Source organism: Amyelois transitella, chromosome 24, assembly GCF_032362555.1.
Source record: "Amyelois transitella isolate CPQ chromosome 24, ilAmyTran1.1, whole genome shotgun sequence".
NCBI lineage: Eukaryota > Metazoa > Arthropoda > Insecta > Lepidoptera > Pyralidae > Amyelois > Amyelois transitella.
This window is the reverse complement of record NC_083527.1, coordinates 5,330,131-5,355,757: the sequence shown is the minus strand read 5'-3', so window position 1 is coordinate 5,355,757 and position 25,627 is coordinate 5,330,131. Positions and strand designations below refer to the sequence as shown.

The following is a 25,627-nucleotide window of genomic DNA, read 5'->3' as shown; positions in this document are numbered from 1 at the left end:
GAAGGTCTGCATCCTCATTGTAGTTGCAAAAAAGAACTGCACATACTGCAATTTTGTCTAGTAATAAGGTTTCCTCCAAAGATCTCTATATTGACAGCCTAAAATGAGAGAGATATAAAAGACCGTTGCTCGATAAGAATACCATAAACTTTTCCCGAGTTATATAATTATTTATTTTGAGTCCTTATTGATGCGATGGTTCCCTGCAATTGATGCAGAGGGCAGTATGGAGTCGCGTCGTGTTACCCCGTTTTCACCTATTCAGGTTCAAGTCGAACTTGGTGACTATCTTGGCCCCTACGCAATGTAAATGCTAAATGGGCAGCATTTAGGTTCAACCATAGAAATCGGAATAATATGTATATTATCTCTAAAATTCTATGTGTTCAAATAATATTCCGGGGATAAAAAAGTCGCACGAATTTAAGGAATACAAAAGTTTAACAGCATACTTATTTATTTAACTAATACTATTCCCATACATCACAAATATCTTAACATCAATAAAACACTGGTTATGCTTATAAATATTTAATTATTGATTTATCAATTTGGTAATTGAAAACTAGCGCATCCTTTTCGTGTATGGCAACACCAGGAACCATAGATTAACGGAAGTCTGTGCGCGGCGCAAGATGCGTTATTGCAGTTGTTACACTACTTTAATAACTAAATAAACGGTTTTAGATAAGAGGCTTCTCGATCAGTTTGTACCAGTGTCCGCATTCGCAACGGCGGGGCTGATCCTGCAATGAGAAATGGTTTTGTTAGAAATTGACGGTTGTCAGTAGAGATATGGCAAGACATACATTTATCGTCAGTAGACTACATCTAGCGTTGCCGCACTATCAATAGTGCTTTCAATACTGAGATTCAATACTATCGATAGTATTGTTGGGTATCAATAATATTGACAGTAGATGGGCTATCGATACTATTGCTTTTACTAAATTATCGATAGCCGATTTATAGACTATCAATAGTGAACTATTGATTGGCAACACTAACAACATCAATCCACTTGCCACAATCCCTTCATACTTCTTTCGCTTCAACGATTATTGCATCACAAAGTCTACCATACACATGACTTAACATCACATACCTTGTGTAACCAGAGCCAGGTGATAGCCGTGGAGTGTTCATCGCCTGAAACAATGTATAATTAACATTTGAGTACATACATACATATGGTCACGTCTATATCCTTTGTGAGGTAGACATTGCCAACAGTCTTGAAAAGACTGATAAGCTATGCTCAGCTATTCGGCTTAACAATAGAATTGAGATTCTAAGTAGAAAAAAGGGATCTCAAGATTATCTAATGAAGGGCAGTTTTGGACTGTCAGTCAGATACAAATATGTTCAGCTCATGATCTTGATCACCAAATTATCATGATCAGTTAAGCGACATGGTAATCTCAAATTCTGGCCCATTAGCGATGACTACAAAAATCTATAATGCCCTACCTGACTGCATAAGAAAAGAAGAAAATATGAACTTATTTATTAAAAACTTAAAACTACTTTTGACCGATAATTGTTACTATATACTGGACGAGTTTTTAAACGATAGAAATATTGACATTTAAATTATTTTTCATTATTATATACTTATACTTTTATCAATTAAATACATGTTATAAATTATATTCATTTTAAATTACAAATTAATGTTCTCTCCAAATATAATACGACATTTTTTTTATTTTTATATTCAACCTAATAGTCGACATAAACTTGCCCGCCGTTTCATATTATTTTATAATTGCGATGCCCAACAGGGTTCATATTGTACCTATTTATAAGCAGCAAACTAATTGTAATTTAGCTGATGTACTTTATGATATGCAATTAGGGTTGCCATCCGTCCGGGTTTCCCCGGATTTGTCCTAGTTTAGAGGGCATCCGGGGAGCGTCCGGGGAAGGTTTCATTTGTAGAACGGGTTTTAAAAAATTAATAAATAAATAAAATCTGGGCCGCCCGCGAGACACGCACTATACTCGCACACCACGATCAACCGACGAACAAAGTATATTCACCGTTAAAAAAGCTGATTTATATAAACAATTTGTAACAAATTGTAATATGATTCTGTGTTGTTAAAATAATGAATAAATAAAAAAAGGAATTTATGACATTTTCAAATGTCTTTTATTGCATTGTATATGTTTAAAAGATCTTGTTGACATGTCCGGCTTTCGGACTCTAAAATCCGGGGTTTTCACGCGTCTTGTCCGGTATTCCAAATTTTAGTTATGGCAACCCTATATGCAATAAAGAATTTGAAATTGAAATTGACATGATTAATCTTTTAGATACCTATTTGCTTTCTTACATTAATTAATTAATATCATGATAACAACTTAATTGATTATTGTGTGATGTCAAAAAAATAAACTTGTTAATAATGTTCCATTGTAGGAGAACATCCAAACATCCGTCATGAATATTAGAAATAAATGTATGTTTACTCTAATAAGTTTATATGTTTGTTTGTTTTCTCTTCACATGTTATCTACTGAACCGAGAGAACTACAGTTCTGTGGAATTTGGTAAAAACCTGTATTCTTTTGTAGGTAACGCTAAATCGTCACATGTTTGTATGTGGCGCAAAATTCGCACGGCCGTAGAAGCGTGTAACAGCTAGTTCGATATAAATACAAGAACTTACATATACATCCTACAATCCTAGCATCGAAGCAGGAGGGCACCAGGGTGGGTTTATCTTTTGTGCCGGCTTCTTTCTTCAGCACTTTCATGTTGAAGGGATCATCCTGACCTGCCTGGAGGGCGAGTAACTCCTTCCTTTCCAGGCCGGTGGCGTGCTCAAGGGGGTCAGGCATCACTGGAAAGTTATAAATTATCTTTAATTGCAGTTTAGTTCACACATCTGATGTAGCCTTTTAGTCTTTTTGAAACTATTGGCTCTCTCCACCCTGTAAGGGATAAAGGCGTAATTAAACTTAAATCAATGAAATTAAATGGTGTCTGGTAACTTGCATTACATATTAAAGTATCTGATTCTTGTTCCAAATAATAAGAAAAATAAGGGCAATTTTTTACAAAATTATCCAACAAAAACAAGAAGTGTGAGTGAGTGAACTTGGTGGGGCCATACTATACGCGAGTTTTCTCACTAGAGGCGCGTAGCGAGCACACGGTGTGCATACATTCCGCAAATCTGTGCCCTTTTTTGATTATTTTTTTCTTTTTGACAAGTGAGTATTTTGTTGATTTTATATAATAATTATTACACAAAGGATTCTAGTAAGTATTAATAAAAGTAAATAAAAAATGTCCTGGTGAAGGGTCATGTCTAGAGTACCAACAACTGAGTTTGCCTGAAGGGAATGTAGATGAAGTGAAAGAAGTTTGCAGGGACGGTGACAAATGGAAGGATGTAGTCTCTGCCTACCTCTTGGGGGAAGAGGCATATTTTTTAGGAAGTATGAAATTTCAATAACAAATATCCAAATCTAAAATTCAGGTGGCGAGCCTCTATATGTGTTGTCATTTATGTATTGAATTATGTGTAATTTTGTTTTTTTTAATGTGATATTTTTATGTTATAAGACATAGAAGTGACCATTCAAATTGTTTCTGGCAGTTAGGTATTGTAAAAAGCAGCTGAGCATTTGTTAAACTAATAAAGGTCATAGGTGTATGTTTGTATTTACCATGGTCCACAAATTCAATAAAAAGATAAGAAATAAGATAACCTCCCAAGTCATGTCACCCATGGACTTTTATTGAATGAGGAAATTTTATTACAGAATTATAAAACGTACACGCTTTTATGCCAATAATTCGGTCAATGGACGGTAAAGTTATTAACAAAATTATGAATAAAATGTGCCCAAAGTGATGTCGTTAGAAAAAAAACATTGATCGACGTAAAAATTTCCAAAGTAAGGTTGACTGCTGAAAAGCGGTTGAAATTAATGAAATTTCTACAAAATAAACAGGCAGTGTATTTATTTTGGTAACCAAATATTCCAAATCAAAAACCCAAATAGGTAAATTTTTTGACATTACGTAACTTAGGTTTTGACAGTATGGTACCTAAAATAAATAAAACTTACTTTTGTCGGCATATCCCCGCCGAGCGGCATTAACCAGGGCACCCCTTAATGCATTAGCGCGAACAATTTGTCTGCAAAGGGCAGCCATTATTTAATTTTACACTAGACCGTTTCTCACGATAGCAAGTGTACAAAATCGAACGAAATCTTGTAAGAACTAGTGATGTAAAATCCGTTATTTACCGTACATGGGAATCGGTTATTAACGGTTTTTACAGAGTCCACAAAAATCGATAACGGTGGGGCTACCATAGGTTATATCTGTGACCATAGTCCATTCATTCTTAGAATATGTTGCCACATTCAATAGACTATTTCTGTGTAGTCTTTCAGATGTCTTTGTAGCAAATGTCCAGAAGTACTTAGTAGATATAAAATCATACTTATGTTATGTTGACGTCATTAAATATACCTTGAATCTTAAAAGTAAAATTAACTTTAATAAATGGAATAAATATCTACGTAGGTAGGTACGTATATATCTTACATATCGCTTTTAAATTCTTTAATTTGATATAATATTTTCTAGTTATTCAGTGAAAAATGACATACCAGGTCGCAAATTATATCCTCATGGAGTTAATTCCTGTTGCATATCTACGACTAAACATGTACATATGTTTTTGATACCCAACAACTACGATGATAGAATGTAAATTAGGTTTTTATACGAAGTGATATTCCTTCTGGCCTCCACAACGTTTGTGTAGAAATATCTATTGAATTTAGGAAAAATAATATTTTTAAACAATCATTTGTTTATAATTTTTATTTAAATGTTAACGTAATTTAAGTTATCACAATTGATAATATTACTATAAGAATGTACTGTAAATTTTTGCACATTTTATATATGTACTAAAAACAAACATGAAAATCAAACAAACAATATGATTACAAACTATCAAACACCTCATTTATTTATTAGTACATAAATCATTTGGGATTCTTTTTTAGGCGATGAGCTCGCAACCTATGACTATTTGAATCTCAATTGTATCATTCAGTCAAACAGCTGATCGTGGCCTATCAGTCTTCCTTCAGTTCTTCAAGTCCGTTGGCTCTTTTTACCCCGCAAGGAATATAAACGTGACATATACATATGTAGTATTAAAAACAGGCAAGAATCAAGATTCATTTTCTTTGGAATTAACTATCAGGAGTAACACTAGGCTACTGTTTTAAGCCTGTTAATGTAAAATCAGCAGTAACTCTCGTACGCCAATCTTGTGATTATAAAAAAACCTCTTGACATTTTATTCGTAATAATAATAATGATTTAACTTCCAGGCACCTATTTTTTGACGAATGATGTAACTCAAAAATGTTGTCTCCTTAGTACTGATCGAAAAAAGTATCTGAAAAATAGAATAATATCTTGTTAAGTTTGTAATACATCGTAGAATGTCTTAATTTACAATATATTACACGTGAAATTACAGATTATTTTTAACAGTATAAAAACAACGAACCTTGGAAATTAGAAGAACAACTTTTTTTTAAGTAGATTATGGAATGGATTTCGTAATATTTATGATGAAATACTTACTGTGCGTATAATAAATTTAACCTTACGTTTGATTTTATTAATCTTATTTGCACAAAGTATTACAGATGAAACGATGCCTGTGTGAAATCAATTTCTAGTCCGACCACTTCTTTGAATAAAACACCCTTTGAATGAATTAAGCCTTACATCAATTTCACCTTCTTCCAACTGAAATAAACAAGAATATATGTTAGGTAAATATTGCCACACATTCTGTTAGAGAGAAAAAATAACATTATTGCATTATTTTTTTTAAAAGTAGGTATTCAAATTTTTTTTTCCAAAAATATATTTTTTTAAAGATTATGCAATTAAGTTCTCTCATCCTGGTGGTTTCCAGTTGTACTTATCCTGGGGTTCATATAAATAATTTTGTAAACGAATAATAACTCCAGATAATAACACCATATATAAACGTAGTAGACATTAATTACAGTATGATACTATACATACCGGATCATCTTGGTAAAGTTCTCTGTAACATGAAGGTGAAATACATTCACGAATGCAGCGTAGCCTCTGTAATCCATTTTGATTGCTGCAAGCACTGGTTTGTTCACAAGCTGTTTCAAATTCGCGAAATATCATGGCCTAAAATAAACACATAATAAAGTAATATTTGTAAGTACTAACATTAACAGTCTCATGTTATTAATAGTTAGGTACCTACAGTGTCCTTTGTTTTTTAATTAATTTTGAATTTTTGTTAACCTTATTTGTTCATTACAATACAATAGGCTATTTGACAAAGTTCTATAAACTATCTTAGGGTATTTATTTGTTTATAAGGAGCCCTAAAAACCACTTTTCTGTCTTTATTTTAGCTATTTTATAAAAAAATCGAAAAAGAAAATGCAATATGCAGCCAAAACGCGCCAAAATTAGTAATATGGCGGCCATGGTATGAAGTGACGTAAATTTCGCATAAATATCATACAGATCTTGTTGGTGTTTCGAATAGTTTTGATTTTCTCTTGTTTAATTTAACTCGTGCCACGTCATATGTGTGAAAATTATTAAAATTAGTTCCTATAAATGTGGTACAGTGCCTCAATGCACTAATACAACAATTAAAACGTTAACCATTATTGCGTCCACTTTTGGTAGGTTTCGACTGTCAGCTTTCTCGAAATTGGTTTTCATTATTGAATACCTATGTTATCTGGGCAATCCTGAGCGATAAAATACTTATAAAATCTTGAAAAATAATAGCGAACACCAGGGAACGGTACGATCCACAGTCTGTTTATACGTAAATTACGTCACAAGCTAATCACGGTCGTTTTTAGTCACGTGACAGCTGCATAAAAAATCCTTATTTTCGGAGACGGATTTTGTTAAAATAATGCAATATTTTTATCTCGCGTTATTACAAATCGCTCCAAAAAAATAATATTAAGACTGATGACATAAAAGAAATGTATATTTTTATTACAGTCAAATAGCCTATTGTTGTAATAGCTACTCACGTTTTTTGGAGAATCTTTATATTGATATTCCTTATAAGTAAATGCTACTGGAGCATCAGATGCACCTTTACATAATCCATATATAGTAAGAATTGCGTACCAACTCAGTAAAACATGCAATCGCAGCATTTTGATAAAAAATTGTTTGCGAAACTTGTTACTTTGTCTTCTGAAAGAAAATCAATATTTTGTTTCTAAAACTTGGAGCTGCGCTAGGAGCTTTTTTCTACTGCATAGATCCAGACCAAAAATATGTCCCAGTGGCAGTTAAATCCTAACGGAGGGAAGTTTTCGAGTAAATTAAAACTATTAATGTGTATACATACATTGTACGGCAAAAATACTAAACTTATTTTCATTAAAACACAACCGAATGAAAACCGATATTTTTACGATTGTGATAATCATATCATATATGGGCTACACACTAGATATTAGTTCAGAAAGCGGACGCGAAAGCGCATGTAAAAAAATAATTAAAAAGCGAGGACAGGGTAAACCTTTACACATACTAAACTGTGTCTACTCAAGAACGTTGCCATGAAATACCTACGTCCTAAGTCTTCTTTTTCTCTGTATCTTTCTGTTCGCCCAACTAAATAGGAAGAGAGGGAAGAATGAATTGTCAACTAGGATGAAAAACTCCATTGTATTGGCATTTGGCAAGATTTGCACTTGCCTTGCCTGAAAAAGAAATTATTAGGTGTTTTCATTTTCTCTCTTTTCTTGTCATTCGTATTTTACGTCAGTGTATAATTTCTGTGATGTGATGAATTTCAAGTATACATTTCAAGTGATTTCGTATCAGATTGAATGTGAATAATTCCTGTTACGATACGACAACGCGAGTGCATATGCAATAGTGTAAAACTTAATTGTGATCAGTATTAGATTTATCAAAATAAAACAAGTGATATATGTATTCGAGGACACACTTCATCATAACAATATCATCATTCTGTAAGTAGCTTTAACTAAATCTGCTTTTACCATCTGCAACTAACGTAATATGTCGTTTCGAAAGGAAAATCCTTTGTACGATAGTCTTTTATCACAACATAATATGAAATCAACGGGTGGTTAGCGTTACATAAAACTTATCGTTCCATTTGGTACAAACAATGGTCTTCGGTACTTAGGAATATCGTTGTAGTTAATTACACAAGACTAGGTATCTATCTGTCCAAAAAATCACCTGTATTTGCGTCCAATATTAACATATTAAACAATGTGACAATATCTCAATGTCTATTTATGTATTTGGGTCTTTGATTTCCTCCTCGCATTTTTTTTCTTGTCAAAAGTTTATTTCATTTACATTTACATACATAAATAAATAGATTTTTGACAGAAAGCTAATCAAATTCAGGAATGTGAATATGTAAGCTATACTTTACACCTTGTAAAGGTTTGATGAACATTTTAAAGTTTTAATTTGATTCTTAAGTCCGAGTTATATTATTTTATAAAAGTTTTACTTGCATACTATATCTGAACCCTTAAACTGAAATAAAACAATATTGGAAATGCAATTACATTAATCTGAAAGAGATATATTCTTATCACAGAGCTCTTATGATTGCAAAGATTTATTTCTAATTTGTTGAATAAATTATTCATAATGTTTTGACACTATATTATGCAGGATGATAGACTTTAATAACATTGGTTTTAAAAGTTTAAGAGTCCACTCAATTCAAAGTGTTCTCTATAACTAATTATTACTCATGGTCAAATCTGTGATAAAAAAAAAAAATATTTCTGACCAGTTACATTAATAGGTCTGTATTTTGGTTGACCCTACATTTGAGTGCATTTTTGGTGCACATGCACTCATGCTTCCACATTCAAATTTGGCTCGTAACATTCATATTTATACAATCCATTTTTATGAAACGGCAATACTTATTCTCAGTTGGCATTATCATGATAATTTAAGCTTTGAATTTGGCATTATAAGGCACATTTGAAATTGAAAGTGTAGTGGGCAAGAGTTGAAATTTTGCATTGAATTTTTTAATACTATTTTTATATTATTGTATGTAAAAGTGAAGTTTTTACCTGTGATTTTAATATCATGTTAGGTAAGTATTTTATTTAATTATTCTTTTAATGTAAGAAATAGTGTTAATAATTATTTCCCAATTTATAAATATTTTTTATTTTATTTGAATTTATTATATGTTTTTGAAAGCAACATGTTTTCAATAAGGAGATTTTCCTTTACGAATTAATTGTTCATAAATATGAATTACACAGATTGAGTTAGCCTCGAAGTAAGTTCGAAACTTGTGTTATGAGATACTTAATGATACTTAATATTATTATAATAAGGAGAAACATCCAAGACTTAGACCAATTAGAAAAAGTTTTCTTCTCATTATGACTATATAATTATATAAATAAATTATCACAGGGGATATAGACGTGATATAATATTATTATCACGTCTATATCCCCTGTGGGTAGACGGTATAGTTCAAAATACTGATAGGCCATGTTCAGCTTTTTGACTTGACAATAGAATTCACCCATCACCTAAAAGAAGAATCTCAAGTTTATAAGTTTATCCTTTTGTCGTCTTTTACGACATCCATGGGAAAGAGATGGCAGTGGAGAAAGGAGAAAATGGAGAAAGAGTGGACCTGTTCTTTTTTATATTGATGCTGGAAACCACACGGCAAATTATATATATTCAAAAGATTGTTTAGGTTACCTGCCTACATACACGCTTATTGATTTATATAATAAAATATAGGTAGCTAATACATTTAATATTTTGATATTGCCCTCAAAGTGGGTGTTGTTTTTTCTACAGCTGAACCTACGTACTTGCTTATGTTATGTATGGTACAAAATTTAGAAACCTGACTTAGTTAAATTATATTTGCTTGTTTTACTGCCATATTCCATCACTAATTTGAATGGCACCTAGTCTATTATACAGGCTCCCGTCTGACCTCTGTGACCCTATTATAATAAAACAACGTTTCTATTGAAGGTAGTAGAACGACTAAATTTTTTTTATTGTAAACCAAAGTTATACATAGATGGCAGCACTCAATTTAAATTATTAGATATTGACATTACATCACCACCACTATATCTAATAATTTACCAAAATAAAAATTCAAACAATTTGTACCCCTAACTTATCTAAAAATTTATAATGTTTAACAGAACATAAACTTTTGGTGAACAAATCTGCAGGCATTTCAGCCGTTGGTAAATACTTAACATTCACAATATTATTTGCTACACATTCTCTACAAAAATGATATCTAATGTCTATGTGTTTGGTTCTTTTGTGGAAAACTGGATTAACAGTCAACTTTTGTGCACTCTGGTTGTCATTAAAAATATCAATAGTATAATATTTTTGTGTAATTTCATATAACAAATTTCTTAAGTAAACTGCTTCTTTGCAAGCTTCTGTAATTGCCATATATTCTGCTTCACTACTAGACAGCGCAACAGTTTTCTGTTTTTTTGTTTCCCATGATATAACACAGCCCGATAAAGTAAAACAAATTCCAGTGTATGATCTCCTATCAATTTCGTTCCCACCCCAATCAGAATCTACAAAACCTTCCAATATTGAGCTTCCTTCAGCTGAATACTTCAGACCATAACTTCTAGTATATTTTAAATATCTCAATAATCGCTTTACATAGGCACAATGCTCTTTGGAAAAACAGTTATTAAATTGACTTAAAAAGGCCACTGCAAATACAATATCAGGTCTCGTCAATACAGCCAAATACATTAAACTTCCTATGATTTGCTGATATGGAAAATTATCTATACAATGTTCATTCTTAGATAAATTTAACTTGAGCTCCATTGGTGTCCTGACAGGTTTGCTTTGACTCATATTAAACTTATGCAACAGCTGATCAATATAATCTCTTTGACTTAAGGTCACTGTTTGCTCAGATTTATTAACATTTACATTAACTCCGAGACACTTTTTTATTTCTCCTAAGTCTTTAATTTTAAACTGACTAGCTAACATTTGCTTCAAATTTTTTGTCTCAGAAATATCATTTGAAAAAATAAAGAAATCGTCAACAAATAAAGTTACAATAGTTTTCAATTGATCTTGCATTTTTGTATACATACATGGTTCTATCTTTGATTGAGTATAATTCATGTTTAATAAACACTCATCTACTTTCTTATTCCATGCTCTTGAGGACTGTTTTAATCCATAAATGGCCTTTTTTAATTTAAGTACCTGACCATTCTTACATTTTTCAGAAAAACCTTTAGGTATTTGCATATAAATACTTTCCTCAAGAGTACCATTCAAAAATGCAGTTGTTACATCTAGATGTGTAGTACTTAAACCTAGTTTTACTGACAATGCAAAAAGTAACCTCAAAGTGGTATGTCTCACTACCGGAGAAAAAGTTTCTGTAAAGTCCACACCTTCGATTTGCGAAAAACCTTTAGCTACTAATCGTGCACGAAAGCGAACTTTATTCTCAATATCATATTTTTTACGAAGCACCCACTTGCATTTTACAATTCTACCATCTTTTGGAGCTTCACTTAACTCCCACACATCATTGTCTTTAAAACACTGTAACTCTTCCTGCATTGCCGACTGCCACTGCTCCCTCTCTGGTCCATTCAAGGCATCATGTACTGACAAGCCAGCCGCATCATCATATGTCTCACTGTCAACACACAGGTTAGAGAACCCAAATCTCTCTGGTGCCTTCCTTGTCCTTGTAGACCGCGATTGTTTGCTATTCTCTTGAACCTCTTCGAGTGTGCTGTCTGCATCCTCATAGTCGCTTGGAATATATGTCTCATCATCAGACTGCAAACTGTTTAAAAAACTTTCAGAGTCATTTTGAGTGGATGTTGACATACTCTTATGTTGCTCAGGCGAACTTTGGCTAGCTCTTAATTCGGGATCATCAGACTTATCTCTATCCCCCACTGAATCAACATTCTGAACTTGCACTTCAATGAGATGCTCAGGATTTGATTCCTTCTCGATGATGATCACGTCTCTACTGGTTGTTACAGTCTTTGTTCCTGGATTGTATACTCTGTATCCCTTTATATTATCTGGATATCCAATGAGAATACATTTCGAAGACTTCTTGTCCCATTTCTTCCTCTTTTCTTTTGCAACATGGACCATAACAGTGCTTCCAAAGATTCTTATATGACTTATATCAGGTTTAGAGCCAGTCCACAGCTCATATGGGGTTCTATTATTTAATGCAGCTGCCACAATTCGATTCTGCAGATACACTGCAGTATTCGTGGCTTCAGCCCAGAACTCTTTTCCTAAAACGGCATCAAATAGTAGACATCTGGCTTTTTCTACTATTGTACGATTGAATCGTTCACATAATCCATTTTGTTGAGGAGTGTATGGATTGGTCTTCTGATGTTTCACGCCAAAACTATTCAGGTAATCTTCAAATTCTTTACTGCAGAACTCCAGGCCATTATCACTTCTTAATACTTTGATTGTTCTCTTTGTTTCATTTTCCACTTGAGCTTTAAAAATCTTGAAATACTTCAAAGCCTCATTCTTGTGTTTCAGAAAATAAACAAATGTCATCCGACTATGATCGTCAACAAACAACAAGAAGTATCTTGAGCCACCTATAGACATATTCTCCATAGGTCCACATATATCCGTATGGACAATATCTAATATGTTACTGCTTCTCTGACCAGTGCTCTTGAATGGTAACCGAGATTGTTTACCTTCACAGCATGTTGAACAGGAAGATTTGCTAATGTCAACTTTTTCATCAAGTGACATACCTTGGACGGCGTTCTTCATCTGATTCAAATAATCTTTATTTACGTGTCCTAATCTGCGATGCCATGTTACTCCTGACACAACTGATGCTGCTAAACTAACTTGTTTTAGCAGATTAACCTTATACACACCATTTACTAACGCTGCTGTGGCGACCAAATTATTATTTTTGTTGTAAACTGAGCAACCACTTTCGTTGAAAGAGATATTGTTACCATTCTTTATTAATTGGCTTACTGATAACAAGTTTGTTGTCAGACTTGGCACACATAATACGTTGCGTACTTCAATGTCGTAATCATGATTTTCTGTTGTAGTCGTAATTTTCACATCTCCAGAACACAATATTGACACCTTTTCACTGTTAGCAACAATTATTTCTCTGTTTTGTTCATATTGTGCATTCATAACCCAACTTTCATTGGCTGTGAGGTGTACACTTGCGCCCGAGTCGATATACCATTCATCTTTGTTGAAGTTTCCACTCAAAAAGACTGCGCTAAAAGCATTTGATTGCATTCTCTCCTTATTTTTCTGATTTGACGAGTTATTTTCGTTTTTACACTGATTTTTATAGTGGCCGATTTGTTTACATCGATAGCATTTTATCTGTTTGACATTTGACATATCAGTGCTACCAACATTATTTTTTCTGGCCTTATACAAATTTGTGTTGTTTTTCTTTTTTGACTGAATAGCGAATGCACCGCTAACTTCACTCTCGTCATGACTTGCTAAATCCATATCCAACAGTTTTGTTTTGATGGAATCTGCCGTTATAGGAATGCCGGAATGCTCTATTGCCATGATCATAGGGGAAAATCGATCAGGCAATCCCGCTAATAGCAATGATCCTGTCCATAAATCGTTGATTTCAAAACCTGTTCCGCTGAGTTTCTGTGCTGTATCAATAATCTGCGTCACGTAAGACGTCATTGAACTGCAATTCTCTCGGCGAATCGAAATCAAATTCCTTAGTAGACTTATCCTTCGTGAAAATCCACTGTCATCGAATAATTGTTTCAGCTTCTCCCACAATTCTTTGGATGATGAAACATTTTTCACGTGAACGTATAATGACGGGTCGATCGTCATAATCAATTTCGCTCTGGTTTTTTCGTCATCTGCGGTTTTAATTTCTTGATTTAATTCTGGCTTGATACAATGTTTCATGCCTTCAAGAATTAAAAAATTCTCCGCCGCGAAACACCATTCACTGTAGTTATCGCGCCCCGTAAGCTTCGGCACGTTGACAAGATAGTTAGCAGACATTTTTGCGATGCACTTTATCTTGTACCCTGCGATGATACGGCAAAATAACAACAGTTTGTCACTATACAGTTCTATCACGTCCTTTTCACTGAATAATATTGCAAAACTACTATTTTAACGCGAAATTATGAGCGTAAGGGCCATAACCTATAATAAAACAACGTTTCTATTGAAGGTAGTAGAACGACTAAATTTTTTTTTTATTGTAAACCAAAGTTATACATAGATGGCAGCACTCAATTTAAATTATTAGATATTGACATTACATCACCTATTTTCTCTTAACTCTCTTTTTTTGTCTTTTTATTTTCCTGCTTACCACCCTTACCCTCCACTGCAGTTCTTCGTGGTTCAGGATCCGCATTCCGACTTCACTCTCTACACTTTCTCCGATTTAGGGCTTGTGCAACGTGCCAGCGACTCCCCACGTCTTGGTCGCATCGTACGAGGTGAATTTCAGTGCCCAAAAACGGCGCAGAGAGCGAATTTGCGACCAGCGATTAGTTGAGACCAATCGACAGATCGACATCAATTTAGTCGCTAAGACTGGTCGTTACAGGTCGTACGACCACTAGATTTGAAGCCAGTCGCGTGCACGCTGCACCGTTTAATTTAACACAGTCGGAGTTGGTGCGATTGAAGTCGTACGACGCTGTAAGAGCCCTTAAGGCGTCCTCAGTTTAAAGTCCATTGGCTCACATTTCATCTTTCGTGTCTAGCCAAGATTTCTTCGGCGTTCCCCATTCTACCTCCGATTTTCGGAGGCGGCAAAGCCAGACTTTGTTCTGCAGATAGACCCTGGTTCCTTATTACATTGGGATCCTAATGGATCATGGTAGTGGCATAGTGAATGCACTCAGGTAGGTAGATTTTGAAAGCATGATTAAGGAATTATTCTCGTACCTACATTGTGTATAGAGCAATTTATATCTTACTAGACGCCGCCTGCGACTTCGTCCGCGTGGAAACCCTATCATAACTAAACCATCAATCCCGCGGGAACTTCGGGATTAAAAGTAGTCTATATGTTATTCTGGGTCTTCAGCTCCCTACATACCAGATTTCATCGTAATCGGTTCAGTAGTTTTTGCGTGAAAGTGTAACAAACATCCATACTGACATCCTGTCATACTCGCAAACTTTCGCATTTATAATATCAGTAGGATTACATTTAGAATCCACCCCGATTGTAATCGCAGTTTTCTCTAAGGTTCGACTGTAAGAGAATGCCTTATGACATAGAATGGAAGAAAAGCAGCTTTCGCACTATAGATATGAGTAAATTTTTTTTTTCATTAAAAAAATATACTTGATCGACACACGCCTTTTGCTAAGTAGGTATAGTCCGCTGAACAGACACTCAGACCCGCTTGGAAGCTTAAACTAGATATTCCCATAGTCGCCTTTTACACCATCCACGGTGCTGTGAACCACTTGTCAAACAGCTTTTCTGATAAGTTCGACAGACCTAGGTCTCACGGACCCACATATTAATACCTTCGTAAAATGTTTTTAATTTAGACATCTTCAGCACATGAGCGAGAGCAACAATAGAGCGAGATAGACAGCTAATTAGTAAAAATAAAGATGTAATTACAATTATGAACGCAATCACCTATTTGTTTTTTTAAACAATATCTTATTTAATTACCTGTGTTTGTATCTTCATTGCATTATAATTGAGACTGGAACATTCGATAACATTATGCGGATCACATACGTGACCTTTGACATGGAAAAGAAGTGTATTATAACAATGTGAGGACATTTGTACTGACGACGGGTACAGTAAGTGCATGTAACCTACTCTGTTTTACTGTAAGCCAAAGATACCTGATTGTTTCTGATATCTACAGCCTAAAGATTTTTCAAGGCAAAAGTGTGTAGGCATAGGCATTATTCGAGTTTGTATGTAGGTACCATCCTAGATCTAACCTTATCATTAGGTAGATGGAAATCAATATAAAAAAAAATATACACATACTTATAAACTTTCAGCTCATCGCCTTAAAGAAGAATCCCAAGTTTATTTGATTTTCTCTTAATCGCCTTTTACGACATCCATGTGTAAGAGATGGAGTGGTCGTATTCTAAAGTGCCGGAAACTTTACATACATATAAGTAGTCACGTCTATATCCCTTGCGGGGTAGATAGAGCCAACAGTCTTGAAAAGACTGAAATGCCACGTTCAGCTATGTATGGCTTTATGATGGTATTGAGATTCAAATAGTGACAGGTTGCTGGCCCATCGCCTACAAGAGGAGTCCCAAGTTTATAAGCCAGTCCCTAAATCGCCTTTTACGACATAAAGATATGGAGTCGTTCTATTCTAACGAACCATACATGTTTATCTAAACATACACATATATGGTATATGTTAGGTTTAATTTGACTTAGTATTTTGTAATTATATAACCTAATCAGTTTCCACCTAGTTCCAAGTTTCTACTTGGCAATAGCAGTAATAGGAAGCAAATACCTGTGCCATCGTAATCGTGTCATGAGTAAATAAGATGGCGGAGGATGCAGTGCTCATAATCACAATAATAACGTACCCGTTTGTCTTGTTATTTATAAGTGAAAGATAAAAATTTGTTTAATGAAGACGTTTACACAATTCTAATCACAATACTTTGACTTGCTTCAAGTTTTCAAGACAAATATTGCACTGTATTAATTAAAATTATTATAAACCTTTTCCATACAGCTGATATATGTATGTTAAAACAATTCTAAACAATCATCAATCATACATATAGCTATTTGTAATTTTATTTTGGTCGCTATGCTAGGTTGCTGATGGTCATAGATTGACTAATTGAAATGGTAAGGGTTTCTTGTTGGCTGGGGACCCGAAACATCAATCAAAAGTGTACACGATAAAAATGAGATTCGAACTAAATTTTACCAAGTTGTTGTCGCAAAACAACTTTTGTTAGGGATTTAAATATACCTGTGTTGTTCGTCCCCCTAGTCTAGAATTCCCTTGCGTGTCAGCACCCCGAGTGCGTCATTCTCATCCACTCTCATCCACAGTCCATCTCTCAGTGCATTGAGTACACTCGCACTGGTACTGAAAGTTTCTATTTTTGTAAAAAAATTAGGGTAACTTTTTAAAATTATATTCTGTATACATATTTTTGCATATACCTATTCTGTGTATTTTTGCCCTCTGTGTCTAGTATTCACTCGCGTGTCAGCACCCCGAGTGCGTCATTCTCATCCAATCAGTGCGTTGAGTACACTAGCACTGAAATTTAAAGTTTCTATGTTTTTGTGAAAACTTTAGGGTATCTTTTTGAAATATATTCTGTATATTTTCGCCCTCTGTGTCTTGTAGTCACTCCCGTGTCAGTACTCGGAGTGCGTCGTTCTCGTCCACTCAGTGCATTGAGTACACCCGCACTGGAACTGAAGGCTTGCAAGTTTTTGTTATGTTATGAAACAACTTAGGGTTATCGCACACGTTACTATGAAGATATTAATTTAAGAGTTTCGTGACGTGAGATTGGCGACTGATTGGTGTATTTTGGGATCCGTCAGATAATCATTGCTAATTTGCCGTTTGCTCGTTGAAATTAAACAAAAAATATCTGCCATTTTTATATAGAGTGATGTTGAGTGTGGATTATTTGGAGGAAATTTTTATGCTGACCTTATATTTAGTTCCTTTAGGTCCGTAGAAAGCTTAATTTTAATAAGGCTATGTAAAATTTTACAAGGTAGTATTGCGTAGTCGTAAGGTGTAAATACTTGCTTCCATGGAAAAAGAGATATTTTTTTTCAATATAATCAAACAAGTTCATTTATCCCTACTCATATTATAAATGCGAAAGTAACTCTGTTTGTCTGTTACGCTTTCACGCCTATACCACTGTACCTATTTTGGTGAAACTTGGTACAGAGATAGAGTTGTTCAAAGGAAGGACATAGGCATAATTTTTATTGTGGAAAATGTAACCACGGGCAAAAGCCTTATGTATGTATAAGTCTTATACAATAAAAAGGTTTTGCAAAGGAGTGTCTTTGTCCGGCTTTGGGCATGTCAACAAAATTACTTCGTATCCCTGAACTATAAATAACTTTGTTTAAGTATAACTGATAATGAAAAAGAATAACAATTTCAATAATAACGATATGAACCGTGACATGTTTCCACCATTGTTATGTAGATTGAAGGGCAAGACCTCTCATTCTTCTTTATGACGCTCATTATTTTGCACATATATGTATACATATAACCACGTCTATATCCCAACGGGGTGGACAGAGCCAACAGTCATGAATAGACCGAAAGGCCACGTTCAGCTGTATGGTTTTATAATGGAATTGAGATTCAAATAGTGACAGGTTGCTAGCCCATCGCCTACAAGAAGAATTCTAAGTTTATTAGCCTTTCCCTTACTCGCCTTTTACGACATCCATGGGAAAGAGATGGAGCGGTCCTATTATTCGTCCTAGGCGTGAATGTAACAAACAGAGTTACTTTTGCATGTATAAGAAGCGGTGTTAGTGTTAGTTAGTGGGGTGTTGTGCCGTGTGGTTCCAGACACCAATAGAAAAAATAATACGTACAAAAAAATTATCGTAATCTCCCATGGATGTCGTAAAAAGCTATTAAGGGACAGGCTTATGAACTGAAATGAATGAAAGGGATTCTTTTTTAGGCGATGGGCTAGCATCCAATCTCTATTTGAATCTCAATTCTATCATTGAGCCAAAAAGCTTAACGTGGCCTAGCAGTCTTTTCAGGACTGTTGGCTCTGTCTACCCCGTGGGGGATGTGGACTTGATTATGCGTATGTGTGTGTGTGTGTAACAGGGGTGTTAAAACGTAATGTGTACGCAAATGCGTAAACAGAAATTTAAGAATAATTCTTTATAATTTTTTAAATAGTTTTTTTTTAACTTGTACAACAATGCAGAACTTGTCTCTTAGTGAACTTTACGGTAAGTTCAAATGTTGTTACAAATGTTATAATGCGTTTCTGTATTACATAGTTTACAAGGAAATACTTAATATTTTGTTTACATGCGTTCAGTTGAGACTTTCAAACGACAACGTGTTGTAGTTTTTTTTTTTACTTTTGTTTTGTTAATACTAGCTTAAACCCGCGGCTCTGTCCGCGCGAATCTAGCGCCACCTATTAAAGAATACAAGGTCCGCCCGCGCGGATTTAGTGCCACGTAGGGCTCGTACAAAAAATAAATACACGTTTTTCGCAAATGCAAACGGGTAGTATAGTATTTGCCGGAATAAAATGCGTGTGTCCAGTGCGTAATGTCACGAAAATTGGTTCAATATAATATATTGAACCAATTTTCGTGTATGTTGTTGTCTTTTCAGGCGTTATCATATAATATAAAAACATACATATAATCACTTTTATAAACTCTTGCGGGGAAGACAGCGCCAATTGTCTCGGAAAAGACCAATAGACCACGTTCAGCTGTTTGGTTTAATGATAGAATTGAGATTCAAATATCGACAGTTTGCTAGCCCATCGCCCAAAAGAAGAATCTCAAGTATACTACAAGCCTATCCCTTAGTTGCCTTTAACGTCATCTATTTGAATCTCAATTCTATCATCAAGTCAAAAGGCTGAACGTGGCCTATCAGTCTTTTCAAGACTGTTGGCTCTGTCTACCTCGCAAGGGATATGGACGTGACTTTTTGTATGTATATAATAATAGGCACATTCATCTTGTTCAGCTTTAACCATGTTTCAATATGGTTTAAGTTCCCCTGCAAAGGTTGCGGTGGTCACACGGGAGTCGCATCGTCTTAAAACCTGACTCACCCAATCCAGGATCATAGTCACAAGGCTCACTCCGGGCCCCTCTTCAGAGAGGCCATGAAGAATAAGGCGTATTTAGTTGCCATGAGAAAAAGCGGAAAACCCTGAAAGTGCAGGGTTTAACAATGTATCTGTATGCAACCTCCTTGGTATACGCCATAGCAACGGTTGCCATGGATGTTGTTTAGTTAGAGGAATGTCAAAATAATTTTTATTGTATGAAATATTCAGTTTAAAATTAATAGGATATTTCTAGTAATTCTCCTCTTTTCTCCTTCTATCTTCTGTAGGAATAACTAACTTTTTAACTATACTTCCTGCATATCCTTCTCACTGTAAACCTTGTAAGTCTTAAATAAACGCATTTTATAGTAGTTATAAGTATGATTAACCAAAGATTTTCCATTATTACTTACATAATAGCCATTTATTTGTGTTATGTTGCTATTACACGGGCTGGGCGTATGTTGAGAAAATGTCAAGGTTATTGTTATACATACATACATAAAATCACGCCTCTTTCCCGGAGGGATAGGCAGAGACTACCTCTTTCCACTTGCCGCGATCTCTGCCTACTTCCTTCGCTTCCACATTCATAACTCTCTTCATGCAAGCTCGGCGGTTTCGGGTACTTTAACGAATACATTGTTTATTTAACTAAAATAATACCTAAGGAGTTCAACAAAAAAAAATATTTCTTAACTCACTAACAAGTAGTTATTATTTACACAATTAGATTTTGACGGCGTCCTGTTCAAGAAAGATACCGCCTTTATCACGGTTTTATCCCTTACGGGGTAGACAGAGCCAACCGCCTCGGAAAGGCCCTGTCACGTTCAACTGGATAGCTTAACGATGGAATTGAGATTCACGCAGTGATGATAGGTTGCTATCCCGTGATGATAAAAGTGTTGTAAGCTGAAATACATGCCAGTTGTAGGTACATGACAAAAGTAAATATTTTTTTCGCTTCGTGATTGCGGTATCTTATCTTAATTTGCTTTTCTTTGGGTTCAAATATCTGTCGGAAAACTCACGTATTCTTTTTATTTTGGTCATAAAATGCTTCCAGACGTATTCATTAAATTCTCGTTGTGATAATTCATAGTATACGTTTCGGGTATCAACATTAATGTTTGAACAAGGAAAATATCCATTTGCCCGTTCCATACATATAATCACGTCTATATCCCTTGCGGGGTAAACAGAGCCAACAGTCTCGAAAAAACTGATAGGCTATGTTCAGCTGTTTGGCTAAATGATAAAAAAAATGAGAGGGGCCGCCCCCTTCTCTTCCCGTGCAGATTTTAAAAGTCAATTAAGGGATAGAAATTTTGAATTCCTTGCGATGGGCTAGCACCCTGTCAATGTTTGAATCGGAACGTGACCATTCTGTCTTATCAACAGTTTTGGCACTGTCCACCCCGTAAAGAATAAAAACGCGATTTTATGTATAAATGTGTTACAAGGAGAGTGTGGAGGGAAAGGTCGGAGTGGGAAGACCTAGACGAACGTATCTTGATCAAATTAAGGACGTCCTGGTAAAGGGTCAGGTCAAAAGTACCCGAAACCGCCGAGCTTGCATGAAGATCGTGGCAAGTGGAAAGAGGTAGTCTCTGCCTACCCCTCCGGGAAAGAGGCGTGATTTTATGTATGTATGTATGTATATGTTACACATGTGTTTCTGTAAGCGAATTTCACTCTATTCGATTCTCTTTATGTATACTTAATATACTTTCGGAATATTTCTACTATTTATTGATATTTAAAACGACATCAGAAGGATACCGTTGCAACTTCGATACTGCAACACAGAATTACCCCGTCGGTGTAGAGGTTAACGACCACCGAACAGGTTCACATTCATTACAAGCAAGTTGAACAATTACATGACGGTTTTTGACTTATGATTACGAATTATGCGTTTTATTTTAACCTAAAAAAATTTGGTTTACTCCATTTGGTTTACCTGGATTAAGTCGTGTGGTTTCCGGCACGAGTAGAAAAATAATAGGACCACTCTATCTCTATCCCATGGATTTAGTAAACGGCGATTAAGCTTTTAAATTTGAGATTCTTCTTTTAGGCGATGGGCTAGCACCTTTCAATATTTAAATTATTACAATGCGAAACAGCCGAACGTGGCCTATCAGTCTTTTCAAGATTGTTGGATCTGCCTACACCGCGAGGGATAAAGACGTGACTATATGTAGGTACGTATACACTATATTTGGTCCTTAAGGTTTTTTTTAAAATAAATATATACGGGACAAATTACATAGATTGAGTTAGCCTCAAAGTAAGTTCGAGACTTGTGTTACGAGATGCTAACTCAACGATACTACGATATTTTATTATATAATACTTATATAGATAAACGTCCAAGACCCAGACCAATCAGAGAAAGTTCGTAACTCACCATGCCCTGACCGGGATTCGAACCCGGGACCTCGGTGTCACAGACAAGCGTATGCACCGCTGCGGCACAGAGGCCGTCAATACAGGTTGCAGTCCATAACTTAAAAGAAGAACTCAGAAACTAACCTTACCGACTAATTCAGTACTATACCAGGCGGTTAATCACTACATAGTATGAAACAAAGTCGCTATTTTAGTCTGTTTGTCTGTATGCTTAAATCTTTAAAATTACGCAACGGATTTTGATGCGTTTTTTTGTAACAGGTAGAGTGATTCAAGAGGATGGTTTTTATGTATAATAACATTTATAATTTTGCACCCGTGCGAAGCCGGGGCGGGTCGCTAGTAATTTAATATGACGAACATCAGAACCGGTTTTTTATGGAAAATTTGATGAAATATTATGACTTAAATCTCAAATAATAAATTTCAGTTATATGTATGTTAAAAAAAGTTGTGTTTTTAAACTGGTTCTCATTTAACGTGTATTTTTTTTGCGACCTCCATTCAGCTACTTTATAATTTTAGTAGCTGTTCCCCGCGTCTTTATCCGCCCTAAATCTGTATAATATGTAACTTGTTATTGGTATTAATGTAATGCAAATGTCTAAGCTATACATATTACTGCAAAGTTTTACGAATATAAGTTCAGTAGTTTTTGGGTGAAAGTGTAACAAACACACAACCTTACGAATTTTCGCATTTATTCTATTAGGTAGTAGGATATGACATTAGTTTTTATTTTAGGTCTATCTTTACTAATATTATAAAGCTGAAGAGTTTGTTTGTTTGTTTGTTTGAACGCTCTAATCTCAGGAATACTGGTTCGAATTGAAAAATTCTTTTTGGGTTGAATAGACCATTTGAGTAAGGCTTTAGGCTATATAACATCACACTGCAACTGTAAGGAGCAAAGAAATAATGGTAAATGTGAAAAAAAAAACGGGTAAAATTATTCATCCTTGAGGGCTTCAATGATGCCCAAAATAACTATTTCACGCGGACGAAGTCGCGGGCACAGCTACTAATAAATCAGCGATATTTACGAATACTTTTTTTGCAAAGGGTTTCTTGATGTCTAATCCAAAAGCCGAAATGATTGTTAGGTGTTTGTCTGTCCGGTTACAATTATGTGTATGTATGTTAATTTAATGCTGATTTCATAGTTCTTTTTAAAATTTTAGGTTATATTTCTGGAATCTGGAGTAGGATTCATCTGAATACGCCACATAAAAACCCCACTTTTGCCCGCAACTCCGCCCGCGTCGAACTAAAATTTTCTTTAAATAATAATACGGTCGAATTGAGAACCTCTTCCTTTTGTGAAATCAGTTAAAATTAGCCTATATTTATTCTCAGTTCATATAAAAAATTAGCAAAAGTCTGTCCATCGCCTCAACACTAGACAACATTTGTAGGTATGGATTAACAATTGAAGATTTTGCGCACAAGAAATTCGCTATCATAGCTAGTTTCGACAGTACAGATAAACACATACTTATTGTGTTATTTATCGGTGTTTGATACGATTTATTGCAAGATTCGATAAGTTTACATAAGTTTATTGTGCCAAATACATACATACATACAGAAAATCACGCCTATTTCCCGGAGGGGTAGGCAGATACTACATCTTTCACTTGCCACGATCTCTGCATACTTTCTTCGCTTCATCCACATTCATAACTCTCTTCATGCAAGCTCGGTAGTTTCGGGTACTCTTGACCTGACCCTTTGCTAGGACGTCCTTAATTTGATCTAGATACGTTCGTCTAGACCTTCCCACCTAACATGCATACATACCTTAGATATAAAAACAAAGGTACATGTCTTAAATAGAATCACGCCTCTTTTTCGAAAAGGTAGGCATAGGCATATAAGACATACATCTTTCCATTTGCCACGACTCCTACATTCATCTTTCGCTTCATTCACATTACTTGCGTTAGGGTAGGTACTCATGACATGAAATTTTGCAAGGAAGTCCTCGATTTGATCAAGGTACACGCTATTGACACGTTTCTTTATATTTTTGATCAGTCAACCAGCTTTTATTTATTTTCTCCCCATGAAACTGTGGCGACATATCTGCGTTGTGACGTTATCAGCGATAATAGCAGCGGAGATGCTAAATCGCGCAAGCACCATTTCTACGGATTGGAGCATAAATACAACCTCCCACTCAAGTACGTCGGAGCCGTGGTTTTCCATAACATCTAGCCGGGCGGAAGATATTCCCTTTGTGACGGTCGAGCCCGTAACATCGCTACTGTTACAAAGTCATCTAAGCATTCTTTTTTCTATTGCTCTCGCTATAGCTTCTTCCACATCAGAGTATTCCCTTATCACAATGTTCCTTATCCCGTCATTCAATTTTAAACCGATCAATTGTATTATCTTTATTGAAATTAAGTATTCGAAAGTAATGAGCGAAGTTTGTCGATAAGAAGATTAATATTTCAACTTCATTTGCCGAGTCATGCGTGATACTTCCGCGCTTTATTATATACGTTCATTTCTATATAGCTACTTATTTTTACGATTTATCTTAAGTGGCGCTGATAGCTTAAAAATCCTGTGGGCAGGGTATTATAGACAAACAAACAATACCTACTCGTATATCTAACCTCTTTCCCTTGGCGTCAGTCGTGTATATAACTTTACCTCTCGCCCTCGAGCCTCAGGAGCACCTTTTGACTATGTCCTTAATTGGCAAAGTCAGGTTTTTACACGATGCGACGCCAGTTTAAGCTTCGCATAATGTCGACCCTGTCAATTCTTAATTGCATAAACTTTCATGTTCAATTAATAGAAACGGGAATTTACTTACCACGTAAAATGTCTTCGTCAGTGGATGTTAAAAGTAATAAAATAAGAGATGTGCCTTTTGGTTGTTCTATCGGTAGGATGATACCATAATAAGGGGAATCCGATTATAATTGTATGATTTTTTTTTTCATACATGTCATACCACTGGAAAGGGCGTCACTCTCTAGTCACTATTAGATTCTTGAGGGCACTTCTTTCTTTCATTTGTTGGCCTTCTCCTAAAGGTTCTGCTTTTAGCTTTAACTTTATCAGTTGAAGCTAAGGCTAGTCAACGAGTGACAATTTTCGCCAATGTCTAGTCTAAAATAACTGGGAACTTATTATTACCACTATTTTTAGATTTGGTACCATAAATATTTTTGACTCTCACACTTAGGATGGACATCCAGTTTACGGCATGTTAGTCATATC

The 25,627-nt window shown here is 35.1% G+C and overlaps 3 protein-coding genes across 3 annotated transcripts in view; 1 reads left to right on the top strand and 2 right to left on the bottom strand.

Moving 5' to 3' along the window:
* Positions 1-515: 515 nt before the first annotated feature.
* LOC106135772 (cytochrome c oxidase subunit 5B, mitochondrial) lies at positions 516-4,257 on the bottom strand. The gene is made up of 4 exons (XM_013336150.2): positions 4,087-4,257; positions 2,676-2,849; positions 1,106-1,149; positions 516-746 (listed from the first exon to the last, which is right to left on the bottom strand). The coding sequence occupies exons 1-4, from the start codon at positions 4,172-4,174 to the stop codon at positions 684-686; spliced, it is 369 nt and encodes a 122-aa protein (XP_013191604.1). The 5' UTR covers positions 4,175-4,257; the 3' UTR covers positions 516-683.
* Positions 4,258-5,778: 1,521 nt separating this feature from the next.
* On the bottom strand, positions 5,779-14,170 carry LOC106135761 (uncharacterized). The gene is made up of 2 exons (XM_060951415.1): positions 11,622-14,170; positions 5,779-5,803 (listed from the first exon to the last, which is right to left on the bottom strand). The coding sequence occupies exons 1-2, from the start codon at positions 14,168-14,170 to the stop codon at positions 5,779-5,781; spliced, it is 2,574 nt and encodes an 857-aa protein (XP_060807398.1).
* The window catches only part of LOC106135782 (uncharacterized), a 71,976-nt gene continuing 53,929 nt past the window's right edge, over positions 7,581-25,627 (top strand). Inside the window, exon 1 of the mRNA XM_013336160.2 lies at positions 7,581-8,064. The gene's annotated coding sequence lies outside the window, so the exon portion shown is untranslated. The remainder of the gene's footprint in view (positions 8,065-25,627) is intronic.

Excerpts from the sequence above, each read along its gene's own strand:
- LOC106135772 (XM_013336150.2), bottom strand. The coding sequence starts at position 4,174 with ATGGCTGCCCTTTGCAGACAAATTGTTCGCGCTAATGCATTAAGGGGT. Across the intron at positions 2,850-4,086 it reads GCGGGGATATGCCGACAAAA|TGATGCCTGACCCCCTTGAG; the intron begins GTAAGTTTTATT and ends ATAACTTTCCAG. Across the intron at positions 1,150-2,675 it reads TAGGATTGTAGGATGTATAT|GCGATGAACACTCCACGGCT; the intron begins GTAAGTTCTTGT and ends ACATTGTTTCAG.
- LOC106135761 (XM_060951415.1), bottom strand. The coding sequence starts at position 14,170 with ATGTCTGCTAACTATCTTGTCAACGTGCCGAAGCTTACGGGGCGCGAT. Across the intron at positions 5,804-11,621 it reads GGTAGAATTGTAAAATGCAA|TTGGAAGAAGGTGAAATTGA; the intron begins GTGGGTGCTTCG and ends TGTTTATTTCAG.